At 49.5% G+C, this 19,529-nt stretch overlaps 2 protein-coding genes across 2 annotated transcripts in view; one reads left to right on the plus strand and one right to left on the minus strand.

Annotated features, from left to right (window-relative positions):
* Window positions 1-13,647, minus strand: part of LOC112581371 (translation initiation factor IF-2-like) — a 77,240-nt gene extending 63,593 nt beyond the window's left edge. The window contains exons 1-2 of the mRNA XM_044934604.2: window positions 13,305-13,647; window positions 12,586-13,244 (exon numbers count right to left, since the gene is read on the minus strand). Coding sequence (XP_044790539.1) covers window positions 12,586-13,244; window positions 13,305-13,647 — 1,002 coding nt within the window. The remainder of the gene's footprint in view (window positions 1-12,585; window positions 13,245-13,304) is intronic.
* On the plus strand, window positions 13,087-19,101 carry TMEM200C (transmembrane protein 200C). Its single transcript, XM_025273200.3, has 2 exons — window positions 13,087-13,610; window positions 16,452-19,101. Exon 2 carries the CDS (start codon window positions 16,563-16,565, stop codon window positions 18,342-18,344), a length of 1,782 nt encoding a protein of 593 aa, XP_025128985.3. The 5' UTR covers window positions 13,087-13,610; window positions 16,452-16,562; the 3' UTR covers window positions 18,345-19,101.
* Window positions 19,102-19,529: the final 428 nt, after the last annotated feature.

Genomic DNA, 19,529 nt, shown 5'->3' on the forward strand with positions numbered 1-19,529 from the left:
AGCGAAGGAATCAGTGTTTCAGGTGGACTCGGGGACGATCTTTCCAACCCAGAAGGTCTCTGAGATGCGACCAACCCATTTTCTTCAGACAAGCCTGCACCTAAGGTTCTGTCCTGACTCATCTGGTCCGTGGTGCCAGGAAGAGGGGCTCTGACAAAGTACAGATGGATCTGTGCATCTTTGCTAACCTGAGGCCGGGAGGGGACGATGGGTGACCCACGCACTCAGAGATAAAACGCCCTGCGATGAAGCCAATAGGACTTCCATTACGATCTCAGCGGTTTGTTAGATCCTGTAAATCCCTGTATATTCTTTACATGTGTTATTCAGTGTGTTATTCACATAAAGCAGGTGCTCAGCCCACGTGATTGACAGCAGAACTCTCAGCAATGCTGGCACATTTGTTTGGAGGGTGTAAAAAAGGTGGCAGCCAGGAAGAAACATCCCACATGGAGAATGAGTTTGGGGAGAAAAAACCGCACCCCCCCAGGAGAGTGGGGGGATGGTGGAGGCTACTTCCCAAGAGGAAGTGAGCGGCACCCCGGGGGTCTGCTGAGAAGAAGAGTAGGGGGCCAGAGAGACTGGACAGTGAGGAAGGCCCTCTGGTAAGAAGAAGGGCTTCCCTGCAGAAGCTGAAGAGCTCAGAGTTTGTCTGAGATTCCTGTGAGAGTCGGGGTGGGGCATAGGAACATCCCCACCCCACCACCCCACCCCCGCCCGCCACTGCCCCGGCTCCAGAAAGCCTGCGAGAGATTTCTACAGTTAGTCCCCCATCGTCCACCTCATACAGCAATCCTGTGATGAAAACGTGTTAGATAATCTAGGGACTGAACACTCCTTACACAATCCTGCAGCTGGAAACTGACAGTTGTTAGAACTCAACGGGAGTTGTTTACCTGATTTAGGTAAGTAGAGAGAGACATTGCAGGAAATTGTTTCTTCAAAGGCGGACTCAGAGTGGGTTGAACCTTTCTCTGCCTTCAAACAATACAAGCCCCCAGGGGCTTGTCCTTCTGCGGATAGGGAGGGATTGAATACAAATAACCAGAAGAGCAATTCCCCTGGTGATCAGGAACCTTCTGCGAGTTCACTAACGGTCAGACGAAGGGAGTAAACAGTACCCTCCCTAATGGTGATACCCAGTGAATGAGCTACATGGACAACTGCAAGGATAAAGAAATGATAGCAGAGGATTTGCTTGGACAAAGAAAATGTGCTGGGGTGGGGAGGTGGGCGGGAAGGGGGGGAGAATAGAGTCAACTGGGGAAAAGTGCCAACTATACCCCTAGGGAATTGTCCAGAGAAACAAGGTAGTTAATGAGCTAAGGAAACCTGAAAAGCAGTGCTGCTGAAAGAGGCCACAGCAGAGACAGAATAAGAAACAGGGATGTGTTTGCAGGGTGAGCCTGAAGGTCAAAGAGGCAAAAGCAAAAATAATAGATGAAGACAAAGAGTCTTAGTTATCTAAGCATCAAGATCACTAAACCCATGGTTTTAAAATTACTTTCTGGGAGAATACACTGGTGTTTGTAACTAGGTCAAAATGTCCCATGGTGCAAATAAATGATCGTGTTCTTGCCCAATTTTTAGGGGGAAAAATGTTATCAGACAAAGATTCACAGTTTTAAGGTTTTCTTCCATAAATATCCCTTCAATATTTGATGCTTACTCGATTCTTATGTAAGACTCTAATGTTAGATGGTTCGTGATTCAATCAAAAAGCATACATGAATTAATTTTGTTTGCTACCTGAAAATATTCCAAGAGGAGGTCTGAGATGTTCAAACATCCCATCTCCTGAAGAAGTCTGAGAATTGAATCCAAGTGAGGCCAAAATCTAAAAACCAAACACAGTAGCTTCTGTTTGTGGACATTGTAATTTTACTACCTTTTGTACAGACCAGAGTTTCTAGAAAACACAGTGGCCGAATGAATATTACAAAAATGACTGATCCCCTGTCTCCACAGCATGAAGTAAGAATAAGATGAACCAGAAGACAGGATGGTGTCTTTAAAAGCCAGCTAGTGCTTTCTTCAAATCCCGTTGTTCAATACCAACTGTTCAATATTATGCATCATTTAAATACTGCATTAATATGTATGGTGTCCAAGAGGTTATGCAACGTGTCCTTGAGATTTTTTTTTTATGGCTGCAAAAGCAAAGAGGGAATCAAATTATCCAGTTTGACTTTATACATCTTTTAAATAAATAGCACACTGAAGGATCACCCAGGAAAAGGGTACAAAAAGTATTGTTTCAAAGTGGTTTAGAATCCCATCTTGCTCAGAGCCGGAAAGGCTAGCTGACATTTCCATGTCTACGTGCTGGTAGAGACAGGCACAGAAAACCAGAAAGCTGGCTCCACTGATGGAATCCTTGGAGCTTTGTAACTTCCTCTGACTTGAGATCCATGATTCTGTGTACCACCCTGGGCCCCACTCCCCTTTCACCTGTGCCCTCAGCCTTTGCAGATTCCTGGAGAGATTCCTTCACTGCCTACTAGGGTAAGCCATAGAGAGTCTATAAGTTCTAATACTTCTAAAGTCAGCCATTAAATGCACATTCTGATGTGTACCCTCTTAAAGTGATTGCTGCAAATGACCATCTTTTCTAATCCTCCTCCTATGGTTTGTGAATTCTGTCTTGATGATAATATACTTATTTCTGTAAATGGGAAAAACATCATTTCCTTGGGGGAAAAAAAAAAGGTTAGAGCTGTAATACTGATTGGTATTTAATTTCCATAAAGTATAATTTTTCTATCATTTCATTCATATTAATGTCATCAAAAGCCAGAAGTTATAAGTGATTGGGAGGCATTGGAAGGCAATCTGTGACACAGGTTCCCTTTGGTGAGCGGAATAAATGAAGCTCTTATATGATATGCTGGAAACAGTCAGAATGCTACAGACCTTTCGGTGGCCCAACCCTAATCCTGGAAGGAAGTGGCTCTGGAGAATAATAAAAACCAGGAATATTTTGAAGCATTACCTCTGCTTTCTCTGTGTATCATTTTCCAGTATACCATACCAGTGTTTCCCCTCTGCAAAAAGCTGTGTAATCACTTTATCTTGCCTGTCAAGAAATCATGGTGGCATCTTTCTCTCTGGAAAATAACTTCTTGTGATACTTTTCCGATGTCGTGGTATTTCTGTCTTCTTCAATATAAAGAAGCCAGCTGAAATTGTTGTCAGTAAGATTTTATAGAAATTCAAAACTAAATTAGGTGTGGGAAAATACTGCATGCTTTCTCCCTTCAGAAAAAAATTTATATTAATATTACTTTGAGCCTACTTTAATCATGTAACTCTTTTGTGGTTCTGACAAGAGTTTCACTGGGTAAAAATACTCTATCAAGGCTGATTTACTGGCTTTATATGTTAGATATCTATGTATTCTGTGATGGTCATTTGGGGCAGGCAGTTTTCTCCTTTGCTCTGACTGTATTTATACTCTAAAAGGAATGTGAATGTATTATAGTTGTTACAATGGGGTCATCCGAAAGGGGTGTGCGTTAAGAAATTAACTCTAAAATGCAAAGTTACTTGTTCATTGTGATTGTTTGGCTTCCAATGATCTTGAGCCCCAAATATGCAGATTCTATCGTTACATGATCAGTAAGTCAGCAGCGGGGATTCCAGCACTGTGAGGTTATGTGAGGCCACCATATAACCTGAACAGTGGAGCAAAGCCTGGGGCTCATAGAATGGTTGCAATGGCCCAGGTGTGAGATTGAGGAAACCCAAGCCCACTTCAAAACATAATTAATTTTAAACTATCTGAGCCATTTTCCAAGTGTAGATATATTTTAATTTATCTTAATATTTTGAATAAAATGATATAGGTTTATAATATCAACTTCTCTCCTGACATAACGGCATAATTTTTTCCCCACTCTTTTGTTTCAGAAAGGAAGCAATGATCTAAGTTTCCAATATGACCTTGAGATATATTCTGGTGAGGACTCCTTTCATAGTGATACTTAAGATGATCAACCTCCAAAATACACAAGCAGCTCATGCAGCTCAATATCAGAAAAACAAACAACCCAATCAGAAGTGAGCAGAAGACCTAAACAGACATTTCTCCCAAGAAGACATACAGGTGACGATCAAGAGGCATATGCAAAGATGCTCAACATAGCTCTGCTGCTGCTGCTGCTAAGTCGCTTCAGTCGTGTCTGACTCTATGCGACCCCATAGACGACATCCCACCAGGCTCCCCCGTCCCTGGGATTCTCCAGGCAAGAACACTGGCTGCTGCTGCTGCTAAGTCACTCCAGTCATGTCCGACTCTGTGCGACCCCATAGACGGCAACCCACCAGGCTCCCCTGTCCCTGGGATTCTCCAGGCAAGACCACTGGAGTGGGTTACCATTTCCTTCTCCAATGCATGAAAGTGAAAAGTGAAAGTGAAGTCCCTCAGTCGTGTCCAACCCTTAGCGACCCCATGGACTGCAGCCCACCAGGCTCCTCCGTCCATGGGATTTTCCAGGCAAGAGTACTGGAGTGGGGTGCCACTGCCTTCTCCCAACATAGCTCTACTACTACTACTACTAAGTCGCTTCAGTCGTGTCCGATTCTGTGCGACCCCATGGACTGCAGCCCACCAGCCTTCTCCGTCCATGGGATTCTCCAGGCAAGAACACTGGAGTGGGTTGCCATTTCCTTCTCCAATGCATGAAAGTGGAAAGTGAAAGTGAAGTCGCTCAGTCGTGTCCGACTCTTAGCGACCCCATGGACTGCAGCCTACCAGGCTCCTCCGTCCATGGGATTTTCCAGGCAAAAGTACTGGAGTAGGGTGCCATTGCCTTCTCCGAACATAGCTCTAGAGAAAAGCAAATCAAAACCACAATGAGGTATCTACATCTCACAGCAGTCAGAATGGCCATCATCAGAAAATCTGCAAAAAAATAAATGCTGGAGAGGGTGTGGAGAAAAGGGAACCCTCTTGCTTTGTTGGTGGAAATGTTGGAGGCAATGTTGGAGGAAATCCCTATTCAATACAGCCCCTATGGAGAAAAGTACAGAGAGTCCTTTAAAAAACTAACCACAAAAATTACCATATGACCCAGCAATCCCACTACTGGGCATCTACCCTGAGAAAACCACAATTCAAAAAGATACTTAAAATGAAATACAGGTTTTTATTGGTCAATACTTTGTCCTTGGACAGGTATAATAAAGGTCTCTTAAGTCACCCTAGTCAGTCAATTTAATTTCACAAGTCCATAGTCACATACACAAAACATATATATAAGTTTGCATTGTTCCAAACATAAGACAAGAACAATATCCGGCACCCACACACGTAGATCTTCAGCCTCTGTTTTTGCAGGAGGGGAAGGGGGCTGGCTTTGATGAGAATTAAGTTGGAAAGTAGAGAACAGAAGTAAAAGGGATACAGACCCTGCCTTCTGAGACAACGAATAGGAGATACGCATATGAAAATGCCATTGGCTTCCATCAGAAAGAAAATGAAAACATTTACCTCAAGCTTTACAAGTACAATTAAAACCATTTCCAGTCCCATCTATGGAGGAAGTGATCATCTTGCTGAGGCTCAGCAACCGAAGGCAAAGGAAAAGCAAGCACGCTTCAGGAAATTCCCACAAACAAACCAAAACACAATGGCTGCAGGAGCAGCGTGGGGCTCCAAAGATGAGACGAGCGTGTCAGTCACCACCCGCTGCCTGCCTGGGCTCACTGGGAACCGCAAGGCACTCTGGGAAACTCTTCTCTGTCTTTGGATCAGACCCAAACCTCACAGGTGGCTTCTGCCCTCCACTCTGTCTCCAGGACCCACGATGAGCCCTGTAAAGATTCCCCACCGTCATCACCAGCACTAACACCTGACTAAGGCTGCACAGACATTAATACCTGTACCCCAAGCAACACCTACAGCAGCGGCCCCAAAATTTCCACATAGAACAGGCTTAGTGATAGGATGGGATGAGAAACCTTTCTATAGCAAGTACTCAGTTTTTACTTCTATATATTCATTTAGAGGTATTCTGGGGAATGGTAGAGATGATGGGGGACCAGAGGACCTCTTCTTCCCCAAGCTGCCCCCGACTATCTCGTTTCCTCCCCACAACCACCTTGCAAGAGAGGAGTCAGACAATCAGACACTTGGGTATCTAATAATGTATCTAACATCCCATAACTAGAAGGGGCAGGACTACGTGAGTGTAAAGGGTCTGAACCCAAAGACTGGTCCCAGAGTAGAGTGAACTTGATCTTTCAGAAAACTGGACTCAAGCCTCACTTCCATCAAACCTATTTCCTAGATAGATACAGACACCTCCAAAAGACACAGGTTTTAATTTCTTCTTTCATTTGAGCTAAAAAACATGCTGCTGCCCCGTGTAAGAAACACATATTTGGTCACAGACATTATGTACATCTGCGTGCACTTTGTGAAATAAAGAGTTAAAGGCAAAATTCTTTCTCTCACACCTGGATGCCTGTAAATATGGGAGATGAGGTGAATCCCAGGTAGTGCTGATGCTGCTGGTCCATGGACCACATGAGAGAAGCAAGGGACTAGAGCATCTGAAGGGCTCTTCCCATTCTGAGCATCTTCACATCAATGGCATGCTTGGCCCCTACTCCTGGGCCTCTTACACTCATCAGAGAGCTTATGTTCATGTCCCAACTGCTCACATGTCCAGTTCTATGCCTTCCCTCCACTGACCCAAATCTACCTCAGGTCAAAGGTGGGAGCCACGAGGTATTCCTGACCTAGCTTTTTCTCCCCAGTGATCATTATCTTCTAAAGTCCTCTAGCACTTAGAGATTTTGCCCTCTTGCCCTGCATTGGTCACTAGTTATTTTTTGATGACTCTAACTAAATTATAGGCTAACAGGGCCATGTCCCTTAATCTTTTCTTTTACTGGGGAATACTCTCAAATGGTCAGCTCCTTTTCAGCCTTCAGTTCTCAGTACAGACACCACTCCTTGGCAAGATCTTCCCTGAATATCTGATCTAAGTTATTCTCTCCTGCTGCCTCCTTTCACCAGTCACAGCATCCTCTTTTAATTTCTTCATAACACTCATCAAGCTTTGAAATTTTCTCAGTTGTTTGCTTCAAACTTTTCTATTACCTACCTGCCCCCTTCCCAGAGAGGGACTTTGTTTACCTGTTTATCACCCTACCCCCAGTGCCTAGAAGAGTAATTATAACATAGTAACTGCTCAGTAAATATTTGTTGAGTGAATAAATGCAAGAAGCAAAAAGCTGGGTACACAAGAGGCACTTAAAAAAAAATGTTTGCAGGATGAGTCAGAGACTTGTCACCCAAGCTCTAGTCTTGAAATCTTATGTTTCTTTGTTTACCTGTTCATCACTCTACTCCCAGTGCCTAGAAGAATAACTATAACCTAGTAACTGCTCAATAAATATTTGTTAAGTGAATAAATGCAAGAAGCAAAAAGCTGGGTACACAAGAGGCACTTAAAATAAAATGTTTGCAGGATGAGTCTGAGACTCGTCATCCAAGCTCTAGTCTTGGTTTCTTTACTTTTGAAAAGGGGTTCCGTGTCTCTGTGTTTCTCCCTTCCTGCCGGGAACTCACAGCAGCTCACATCACAGTTAATTTTGAAAGGAGCTCCGACATGCGAGTTTCTATTAGTTCTCAGCAGGACAAGTCTTCTATCTGGAGTGCTCATGGATTATTAGAAATAATGGGGACAGCCTTGGTGTGGACGTTTGGGATATGTTTTGGGAACACAGAGCACATTTAGTTGTGAGCTTCTTCTTGGCTGTTCTGCTGTTGGTGCCCTCTCTGCAAAGCCCTTTCCAAGCTCGGCTTTGATGTGCTTTCAGCTGTGCCAACACACCCTGGTTTCTCATTTCAGACCTCAATTATCTTATGAGGCACACAATCCAGCTTTGATGGTGTCCATGGAAAATGATAGAAAATACAGGCCGTCGGGGGAAAGTGAATGTACAGAAAGGAGCCTTCTTATTAGAGAAGACAACCCCCAGTCAGTCTCTTGGTGACTTGCAAAATTAAGAATGAATGGGGCTGGAGGCAGAAAGCGAAGGCTGTCTCTGCCACATGCCCCGTTTGTCTGGAACGGAGGTAGAGGTGCCTGGCTGATATGTTTCATCATTCCCTTTCCTCTGCGGTGGAAGTGTTCTCGCTTGAACTCTGACATGTTTCAGAAGCACAGGAAAACAGGCTGGATTGTGACCTTGACACAGCATGAGTTCACCCTTAGTTTTCAAACAGAAGTTCTCGAAAGTGATGCCGAGTTCCTTCTCCCAGAGGTTCATTTGTGGGCCTCTGGGGAATGGAGGCAGAGGCAAATGCCCGTCCCTCTGGGACAGCAGCGTCGCTGGGGAAGGGCTGGAAACACAAACCGTGTAATCTGGAACTGTGAGAAACAGTTTCCCACCCTTGGGCTTCCAAGTTCTGCTTCATCCAGGCTCTGCCGGGTGTCTTCTTGCCTATTCTGTTCCAAAAGAAATCTAATGGGGCTTTAACCCACTGTTGCATTTCCTATTTTATCAAACTGTATTATCCTTTGTATGTGCCATGAAAAAAAAGCCTGAGGCTAACAATGTATGTAATGGTGGGATGCAGATCAAAGACTGTGTCTGGTGAAATCTACATTTCAGATAAACAACAGAGAGCTTCTTAGTGTATGTTCCACCTAAGATTTTATTTGCTAAATCTGGTGCTTGGTTTATTGTTTTCTTTGATTGGGTTTTTGTTTGTCATGTTTTTTTATTGGCTGGAGTATGGAGAAGGAAGTAGGAAAGAGGAGTGAGATATCTGGTGTCCCATGCTCAACCTTGGGATAGTGTTTTTTTTTCCTTCTGTGGCAATGCCAGAAAAAGGCTTTGAAGTCTCTTCTGTGAATCCCTGAAACATCCAGTCTGAAGAATGTCCTCTTGGTTGTGTTTTTTTTGCAAACTCCTACGCTGACTCTAGAGTGACTTGAGTTTGCAATCTGGGTTCTCCAGCACTGAAATGAAAGGGCCCTAGTAATTGCAAAATGAGTGAGGTGGCAATGGGGAGAGGGTTTTCACCCCTGCCCCCCTAGAGAGTGGGCTTCTTAAGTGACACTGAGCCAAGGCCATGTGGGTCATGAGGGCAACGTTGCTCAGTTACAATAGACAATCCTGTAATCACATTTCAGAGTGATTAAGGGTAGGGACCTCCCACATCAATGTTGGTGAATGTGAACAGAACTTGAGAGGGAGGGTAACAAGGTGGGAGAAGAGGTTCAGACTACCAAGGAGGATGGCTAAATGTAATGAGTGTTAAGGTGAAGGTGAAAGTCACTCAGTCGTGTCCAACTCTTTGAGACCCCATGGACTATACAGTCCATGGAATTCTCCAGGCCAGAATACTGGAGTGGGTAGCATCTCTCTTCTCCAGGGGATCTTCCCAACCCAGGGATCGAAGCCAGGTCTCCCGCTTGCAGGCAGATTCTTTACCAGCTGAGCCACAAGGGCAGCCCAAGAATACTAGAGTGGGTAGCCTATCCATTCTCCAGTGGATCTTCCTGACCCAGGAATCAAATCAGGGTCTCCTGCATTGCAGGAGGATTCTTTATCAGCTGAGCTACCAGGGAAGCCTAATGAGTGTTAACCACATGCTAAACATTAGTGAGAAGGAAATGGCAGCCCACTCCAGGGTTCTTGCCTGGAGAATCCCAGGGACGGGGGAGCCTGGTGGGCTGCCGTCTACGGGGTCGCACAGAATTGGACATGACTGCAGCAACAAACATTAGTGAACGTGAACTAACCTTGCTTAATCCTCACAATAATGCTATGAGGCAAGCGTGTGTCATGATCCCAATACATATGGGGAAACTGAGGCAGAGAAGCCAACACCACTGACTTATCTGATTAAATTCCGTACTTAGTGTGTGGAGGATACGAACTGGTTCCAGAACACACACCTCCAAACTATCTGGTTCCTGCAACTGAAAAACCTGAGAGATCAGAGCGTGGGGAGAAGCAGGAATTGTGGGGCTGCAGACACGGGCAGGCTTCTCCCACTGCACACTGTTATCCTCTCTCCTGTTCTGTTCACATTCACCACCCAGGACCCCGGCAGGCTGCCCACCACCACGTCTCCTCCTGAGCCCCCCGGCAAATACAGGCAGGTGAACCAGTCCAGGTTGAGGACCCAACCAAGGGAAGTAAATGGATTGTGAATTACATATATTACATAAGGGTTATTGTTAAGAAAGAGCAGATGAAAGGCTTCAGTTCAAAGTTTAATCCAACTAATCTAAGCTCATACTGTTCTTAGTTTAGTTAGTTAAAACTAGTCAGTACTAGACTAGGAAATCAACCCTGAATATTCATTGGAAGGACTGACGCTGAAGCTGAAGCTCCAATACTTTGGCCACCTGATGTGAAGAACTGACTCATTGGAAAAGACCCTGATGCTGGGAAAGATTGAAGGCTGGAGCAGAAAGGGACGACAGAGGATGAGACAGGTTGGATGGCATCACTGGCTCAATGGACATGCGTTTGAGTAAGCTCCAGGAGATGGTAAAGGACAGGGAAACCTGGCATGCTGCAGTCCATGTGGTCACAAACACTAAGTCGAACACAACTTAGCAACTGAACAACAAAACTAAGTTCATCTTTTTCCTCTTCTTTTTTCCCAAGGCCTTCATTTCTCTCCTGTTGCCACATGTTCTGAATGCCCGGCTGAGCCCTCAGTTCTATAAACACTGATGAGCTGTTATGAGTAGGTAGTCTTCACCCTTCAGTATCCAGCAGGGAGAAAGACGGGGTGTCCCACAACCTCTGAAATCACCCCAATTGAACGGCCAGTGAAATCAGAAAAAAAATAACTCCAGAAGAGAACCATTGTTCTTTTCAAAATAACCACATCACTTGCAAACCCGTGGGAATGTATGTTGATATGATATTATTACAGAGAGGATAAAGGACTGCACTGGAAATCAGATGTGATCTGATTTCCTCTGATACCCTGAGCTGAAAACAAAGAAAATAACTGAAGATGATACACTCAGGTGAAATGTAATAGTTCAAAGTTCCAAAGAACTCCAGTTTGGAAGGAAGCCTTTGAATAATAAGTCATCCACAGAAGAAAAGTATGTCCCAAGGCCTGTTTGTCTAGAAAAGCATTCTTTCCCTTTCTCCCTAAATCCCTCAGATAAATTTTAACTGTGCCAATGATGGCTATCATTTCTGCTGAAATTTGAAACTGTTAATGGCTTAATCCACCTCAGACCCTAATGAAGTTCTGCAATGCCATTCCTGTTTACACAGCTCAGCAGAGGCCAATGAGGACAGGAGTTGCCACCCGTGGCCCCTGGCAGCCAGTTGTGTAATGAAATGATATCTCAGATCCAGTCTTTGTGCAAATCACCAGATTTTTATTGGGATTCAAGAAGTCTGGAGGGCTTCTCTGATGGCTCAGTGGGTAAAGAATCTGCCTGAAGTCTAGATGTTTCGAGCCAAAAAAAAAAAAAAAAAAAAGCACCTTGAAAATGACTACTAGACCAGGTGATTTCTCCTTTGCAGTGATTTCTCTAAAAGGAAACACTCTATTGTGGAACTGAAAACTTTCCCTTATTTTGATTTGTTTTCTAGCGTCTGAATAGGAACAGAGGTAGAAGGAGGTGGGCTCTGATCACCCCATCATTATCCAGCTTCAATATTTGCTTGGAAAGGGAGACGGACGCCACCTTCCAAACATGCAGATGTATGGTTTCCTTTGAGGGAAATATTTCTCCTCCACCCCCTGCGGCCTCCCCACCGTCTCCACACCCACCTCACACATCAAGTGTCCACATTTCTGTCTTTAAACCCATAAATGTTTGGTCTTTATTGTTCTTTTTGCAAAATGCAAGCTCTAGCGGTAAACACAAGAGGATGCCGTGTACCTTGAGGAACAATCTTGTCCCTGACGCTGCGGGCTGCAAGGCCCTCCCGGGTGGGCTTCGTGAACCCTTGAACAGGCAAACTCAGAATACACAACAGCCTCTACCACCACCACCACCACCACCGCACCCCACCCCAGCAATATATTTCTGTCTGGGCCCCAAAGTTCTGACAGCACCTGCTCTTCTGTTGCTTTATTCTTGAACCCTGGCTGTCCTATTTCAATAGATAATTGAAATCTTTCTTACTTTCTTCTCAATTCTCCATGGGGAAATTCCACTTTGAAATGCTCGCTTTCCTGTCATTTTTACTTTACAGTTGAGAGGGCAGGGATGAGCCAGGAAACAGGACTCCTCTCTCCCTCTCGCTTTTTCAAAAATGACGTAGGGAGTTCGGACGGCCTCCCTCCCCCCACCTCCCGTCTCTGATGCTAACCCTGATTCCTGGAGAATTGTAGTTTTCCTTTGCAAGCTTGCTGATGAGCGCGCGGGTTAGAGGGGCTGCCAAGCGAGAGCCCCGGAGCCGATTCTAATCTCCGATGAGCCCCAGCTGCCCGAGTCCGGGGGAGCGGCCACAAAAGCCCGGCGGGGCTGGAGCGCGTGGACAGCGGACAGCGGCGGCCACGAGCCCCGCGGGGCGCGCGGCGCGGCGGGGGCGGCTCCCCTCGGCCCGGCCTGACTTCGCTGGGGGACAACTTACTGTGTTCGCTGTGCGTCCACACTGCCAACTCCCGAGTGGGAGGGGGGAGACAGCCCAGGCTGTGTCGTGTCCAGGAGTAGAGGCAACAAAAGAGGAAGAGAGGAGAGGAGAGGCGGGGTGGCAGGGAGGCAGGGAGACGCGGGCGCTACCCTCGGATGTTGATGGGGAGCCCCTCCGGGAGCTGCGGCCCGTCCTTTGGGGACCCTCCGGCCCGCGGCTCAGACAGGTAGTTGGGAGGGAAAGAACAAAGCTCCAGCCCCGGGGCAGGCGGCGGTCCCGGGGCGCCCCAGGGGCGGGGAGGGCCGAGGCTGAGGCGCCCCGCGCCCTGCCCTCTCCGCGCGCCCCCGGCCCGGGCCCCCTCCTCCACCTCCCCTCGCGCCTCCTCGTTCCTGGGGAAGCGGTTCTTCCGAAGGGACGCGCGCCGGCGGGAGAGGAAGTGTGGAAGGGGAGACCGGCGAGGCGGGGGGACGGGAGCCGGGGAGGAGGCGGGAGGCGGGGCGGGGCGGGGGGCGGGTGCGCCCCCGAGCCGCCTAGCCGGGCCGGGTACCGACTGCCATCCTGCAGCGATTTCCCTGTGTCATGGCTCCGGTCTCTTAGCAACCGCCGCGGGTCCGGCCGCCCCGAGCCGCTCTCCCCGCCGCCGCCGCCGCCGCCGCGAGCTCAACTCCACACGGCGGTGCCCGGCGCGCAGCAGCCACACAAAGAGGCGCGGGGCCGACCAGCAGGCAGGGCCGGACTAGGGGCCGGGGCGGCGGGGAGAGCGGCTCCGGGCGGGATGCGGGATGCAGAGAACCTGACACTTCTTGAAAACTCCGGGAAATGGCTCCCGCCCCGGCGCCGGAGAGGGATGCGCACCCGGGGCTGACGCTCGCCCCCGCCGGGATGCTGAGCCGCGCTCGCACCGAGGACCCCGCGGCGCTGTCCCCGCGCTCCGCCGGCGGCTCCGGCTCGAAAAGTTTCTTCATGGTTCCTTTGTGTCGCCCGAGCGCCCGTTCGCCGGCCCCGACTTGCCCCCGTCTTCCCGGGTAAGTGAGCGATATTCTTGGCTTCCAGAGCTGCCATCTTGAGCCGTTCTGTCCGTCCCCCCGGGCGCCCCCTCCCCAGCCCCCGGCCCCAGCCCGGGTCCCCCGCGCGGGTGTTCGGGACACTCGTGTTCCTGGGCGGGCTACGCGGCACGCGCTGCCCGGATACAAGCGAGTTCAGGATTGCCCTCACTTCGCTCCCGCCTGGCTTCGTTCCAGAGGCGGACTCCCAGCTGCTGCACTCATGTGACTCCAACATAAATAAGCAGACCTAAAAGGAAGGGCAAGGGGGGCTCGCTGCCCTGCCGGGGAGGGGCCGGGGGTATTGAGGACCCGGGCAGGGCAGGGCGCTCCCAGTCCTGTGGGCTCGGAGCAGCAGACACCGAGTGGGGCTTAATCCGTCACGAGCCGAGAACTTGAACGTCTCTCTTGGAAGCAGTTGTATTTTTAGACATCCCTCCTTTCTTTTCCCCCAGCCTCCATTCCTTTGCCGCGGAAAGACCAGCACCAGGCTGTAAATTGCTAGGGCAGCCGAGCTCGAATGCTAAGTTTGTTTTCCTTCATTATGCACGAAGAAAACCTCCAAGGTGGTTCTTCCTCGCCATCTGACCTTTGTCAGTATTTCCCCGTCAGATGGAGACACGTTATAAAGGAGTTCAGGCTTCAGCAGAGCTGAAGGAATAATAAACTAGGGAGTTAATTACTAGCTATTAAACTAATTTTAAAGATCTTCTGTAAACGATTGTTGAAATCCGTTCCAGTCTTCCTTACTTTGTACCCAGAGCCAAAGCTGCCTTGTGAAGAGAAAAAACATGTGTGGACCTTCCTCCCCCAAGACGTCCAGCGTCCCCATCAGTGCCCAACAAAATGTTAGCGCTTCTCTTTTTTCTGGGAGAGCCACCTCGCCAACTGAGGCTGCCTTTGCTTCTAACATGTCTGGCTCCCCAGTCCTTCTTAAGACAATCACTCATCTCCAGATTATTACATTAAAGATGCTGGAGTTTGTGTATCACTGCAGTCTTTGCAGTTACAACTACATAATAAATGTGCTTATTTGGGGGGAAGAATGGACAGTAAGCTACTCTTGGATTCTGTTTTGTTTTTGTTTTTTTCCCCAATCTCTGCTTACTGGTGCAGCTCCTACTTAAAAACAAAATTCAAAGGGTTTGTAAATGTATTCTCTCCACTAAGCCCTCTCTCACCTACCCAGTGTTTAACCCCTCTCTAGCCCACCTCACATTCCTGCTTACTGAAAGCCAACCAAGTTCCAAGGAGATATTGATTTGCAAGCATTGTAAATAGCTGATTGCCATTTGCTTTTCCACCAGTGGAGAAATGCTCCTGTCTTGGTATGATAGAGGGGATCAACGGGCAAAGCTGTTCACCCAGGCACCAACCTGAGCAACCCCCCATTTTCAAAGGGCAGTTTATTCTAAAACATGAATTATTTTATAAAGGATATAATTCCCAAAGGCTTGTGAGTGATATCTAAGCCTTTCAATTTCATACAATGCCCTTAATTTTAGCATCTCTATTATAGGAGGGAACACAACCAGTGGAACAGAAAATGTGTTACTCTGGGGATCCAGAAGGACTGAAATTTTTAGAAGCTGACAGATATCCACAGAGTTGCATCTGTGCCGTTTATCTACCCAGGCTTTATTATAAACCACTAAACTTCCTGTGAGATAGTCTACTGATTGTTGTCCCCCCTCCTTTCCTAAAAATGACCTCATGAGAAAAACATGGGAACTGCTCTCCCTTGGGAGATCCTACAAGCCATCATTATTATGTAGACTGCTGTACCTAGTTAATTGCCTCCTCATTTGAATATCTGGATTCTTCAGAATGTGCTGTTGGCACATTAATAAGGGGTCAGAAAGCTATGATGGCAGGTCTTTCTTTTTTTTAAAGATTGGAATTTTCCCACATGAGAAAAAGATCTTTCTCTTGGAGATGCTGGGAGGACTGCTTAAATTCCCTGATGGACTCGAGCACATGATACCTTTAAGGGAGTTCCTCTGAGGGAGGAGAAGAGACCAGAAAGAAGAGCGCAGTTACATAACCTGTTACCTAAAACTAAATATTCCACCCCAAGAAGCTGTCCAGATGTTGCAGGAATGAGATGAGAGGGAAGGGGCTGTGAGAAGGATCAGCTTGCTTGAGAACAGTGATGGCTTAGAGACAAGTTGGTGGAAGGATTCATGGTCGGAGTACTGACATAGCTCTCCGGTGTTCCCCCAGCCGTGAACTCTTTATTAATTACCTGGGGTAAATAAGCCGTCTGCCAGGATATGACTTTTCATTTCCATCCAGTGAAAGGACTTCCTTTTCTCTTTATGAATCGGTAACTTTTGTGACTGTTTCAGGGACTTTGTAGGCCCCACAAACAGACCCTCCTCTCAGTTAAGAGACTTGGAAGTCTGGGGCGCCCCCCCTTGGGAGACCAGGAGAGCCCGTTCCCACGAGCGCTGAGTCCCCACGTTAGTTTTCACTCATGGTCAGAACTCCGTTGGCTGTCAGCCTGGAGCTTTTGAATTGAGCACTGCTGGAATAGTACCTACAGTGTTCGGGGGATGGGGGAGAAAAGAAGTCCTCTCCAAGTGTGTTTAACCGTCTCGGATCAGTTACGGCAACAGCGCTTCTCGTCCCTAATCCACTGCCGGCACCCCCTGGTCTCCAAGTAGGGCACTCATGTTAGCGGGTCATGGCCCGGCTATGTGGGAAGGGGTGGGGTGGGGGCGCGTACACGTGGTGGGATCCTGGAGTCGGACTATGGCAGAGCGCGTGGGATGTTGCCGCAGCCAAGCCTACACCTTCTGACTGTCTTCCTCTGCTTTGCAGCAGGAGGAGGTGGAGGAGCGGCTAGTGGGCAGCTGGTGCACCCACCCCCCCCACCCCTGCCCCCCGCACAGGCCTCCGGCCCCGGGTTAGCCCCACTCTCCACCGCTCGCTATGATCGCCACCGGCGGCCTCCTGAGGATCTCCGCCCGGAAGCAGGACCCCCTTCGGCCCCCGGGCCAGGTCCCCAAGCGCAAGCGGAAAACCAAGAAGAGGCGCAAGAACGACGTGGTGGTGGTGAAGGGCAAGCTGAAGTTGTGCTCCGTCTCCGGGCTCATCGCCCTCTGCGGGATCGTGGTGCTGCTGGTGGGCATCGCCCTGGCGGTGGTGGGCTACTGGCCCAAGGCCAACGGGGCCCACCGGGAGGGGGCTAAGCAGCCGCCGCCGCCGCCCGGGGACAGCGGCCACCGCGTCCCCTCCGTGACCAACAGCAGCAGCGGGGGCAACAGAAACCGGTCCAGGACCCAGCCGGGGCCTCCGGAAGGTGTCACTGCCAGTTCGGTGGGCGCGCCCAGGAGCACGCCCCCAGCGCGATCCCCCGCCCCCTCTCCGTCGTCCTCCACGTCGGTGGGCTTCTTCTTCCGCGTCTTCTCGGGCTACCTGCACTCCGACAAGCTCAAGGTCTTCGGGCCCCTCATCATGGGCATCGGCATCTTCCTCTTTATCTGCGCCAACGCCGTGCTCCACGAGAACAGGGACAAGGAAACCAAGATCATCAACCTGCGGGACCTCTACTCCACCGTCATCGACGTGCACAGCCTCCGCGCCAAAGACCTGGCGGCCGCCGCCTCGTCCTCCGGCCCCGCCTCGGCGCCCCCCGGGGCCGCGCCGCTCAACGGCTTCCTGGGCTACGTGCAGTCGCGGGGCCTGGAGCTGAAGCCTGGGACCCGCGGCGGCGCCGCCGGGGACGCCTTCGGGGCGGCAGCGATGCTGGCCCGCGGCGCCTGGCCCCACCCCCCGGCCCGGAGCGGGGGTGGCGGGGGGACCTCAGGCGCCGCGTCCCCGCCCGACCTGGTCTCGTCCCCGCGCCGCCCGCGGGAGCCCCCGAGCCTGGCGGAGGCGGTGTACAGCATCTACCGCGAGCGCCCGGGCGTGGCCGGCCGTCGCCGGGCCGCAAGCAGCGGCAGCAGCCCGGCGCCCGGCAGCCCCCCCGAAACCTGGGGGCGCCCGAGCACTGCCAGCTCCTTCGTGGGCTCGTCGCTGAGCGCCTTCGCGCTGCTGCCCCTGCCGGGGGACCGCGACGGGGCCGCGGGGGCCGCGAGCCGCGGCTGGCAGCGGCCGCCCGGGGAGCGTGGCGCCCGGGAGATCCCGTTCAACCTGAGCCTCGCCGACCTCCGGGGCGGTGCCCGGGGCGGCGCGCGCTGGGCGCCCCGCGAGCCGGAGGAGCCGGCGGCCGCGCGCACCACCAGGGGGCAGGGCGGCCGCCTACCCAGGACCGGCAGGCACGCGGCCCTGCGGCGCCGCAGCACCAGCGGGCTGCCGGACTACCGGGCGGCCTCGTACCCCGAGCCCCCGTCCGCCTGGCGCAGCGCGGACCTGGACTCCAGCCTCCCGGAGCTCGCGGCCTCCCCGGAGTCCCCCGCCCGGCCGGACTCGCCGAGTTCCCAGTCTGATGATCCGTCCTGCAACAATAAGGGCTACACCCCTCTGCGGGAGACAGGCACCTCCCTGGAGTCGATGGGGGACCTGCGGGCCGGTGGAAACCCAGACGGGGAGGCTTCCATCGCCCCGGGGCCGGAGCAGAGACCCCCAGAGGATCCCGGCCAGGAGGCCCCCGAGGCCGAGCCCTCCCAGCCGGTGCAGAGGCAGTTTACAAACAAGGAGAAACTCTACATGATTTCCCGGTCTCACGCCTCAGGGGTTGAGGACGGAGAACTGGAGAGTGCTGGCATTTAGGGAGAGAGAGAGAAGATAGGAGAAATGCCCGCAGGAAGCAGGGGGTTTATCCGCGGAAATCGCCCACTACCCAAAGAGCTGCAGAATGTTAGCCTTGAATTGCGTTCACGAGATTCCTGTAGATAATTCCAAGCAATTTTTTTTTCAAAGCAAACTAGTCTTATAGGTCCGATGGTGATTGTATGTTCTCTGAAAACCAAATGTATTAAAAGGTCAGCAATCTAGTTCCTTAGATAAAATTCTCTTAATTTTCTTAGGATCAAAATAATATATTTTTGACAGTAACTGTGCACTTTACTCCAACATTTTTTTTTTTTTTTTAATCTCTAATCCCCCTGACCTGTACTCTGCCGCTGGTTTTGTCCCTAGCTGCTCATGAATGACAAGCTTTCTTCCTTCTGTGCTTTTGGGGAGCATAGAAGGGTTTGTCTCAGTTCTCTGAGAACTGATTTTACTCAGTGACGTCAAAGCCAAAAGCATGAGTTTGAAGAGATCACAGTTCCCTGCCCCACCCCTGTCTGCTCATCCCACCACACAAAGGCCTCTTTATTTTTGAAAAGGGTATTTACATTTTGCTACTAGGGTATCTCATGGAGACTAGAGGCCAGCATCGAGTGGGACCGTTACCTTCCTCAATTCACTATATCAAGTACACGATACTTTATGGAGTATTATCACACCTGTACTGAAAATGGCATTACCATGAAAAAAATCTTTTTTTAATAAAACAAGTTTCCAAACAAACAGTTAAACATAATATTGCCTCATTTTGCCTCGGAACTAATACTTTAACGCATGTAAAGCATGGGGCAGTTCGGCTGGTAGACCTAAGATATTTTGCTATGACACTAGTATTGTGATTCAGCGCCATCCTCAGTCATTTCAAGCATATTTTTAACTTAAATACAGAGTAGAATTGAACGTTTGGGAGCATCTCTTCCAAATGAAATATTAAATAGTAATTTTCAACAATGCTTCTACTTTACCTTTAGGATTAATCTACAGAGCACCCATGCTTCATGTTCTTCTGCCATCCTTTGGCAGTTGACTATTTGATTTTTGCTTTTAAATTCAAGATCTTGAATCCATGTCCTACAAAGGCTAGCAGGTCATGTTTTAATAATGTGGTAGGTCGTTTATGCTTGATATTATTAAAAGTCAGTTAGTTAGTTTTCAAGAACAGTA

The sequence above is a fragment of the Bubalus bubalis genome, chromosome 22 (assembly GCF_019923935.1).
Source record: "Bubalus bubalis isolate 160015118507 breed Murrah chromosome 22, NDDB_SH_1, whole genome shotgun sequence".
NCBI lineage: Eukaryota > Metazoa > Chordata > Mammalia > Artiodactyla > Bovidae > Bubalus > Bubalus bubalis.

Bases quoted from the DNA above. Each gene is read 5' to 3' on its own strand.
- TMEM200C (XM_025273200.3), top strand. From the start codon at position 16,563: ATGATCGCCACCGGCGGCCTCCTGAGGATCTCCGCCCGGAAGCAGGAC.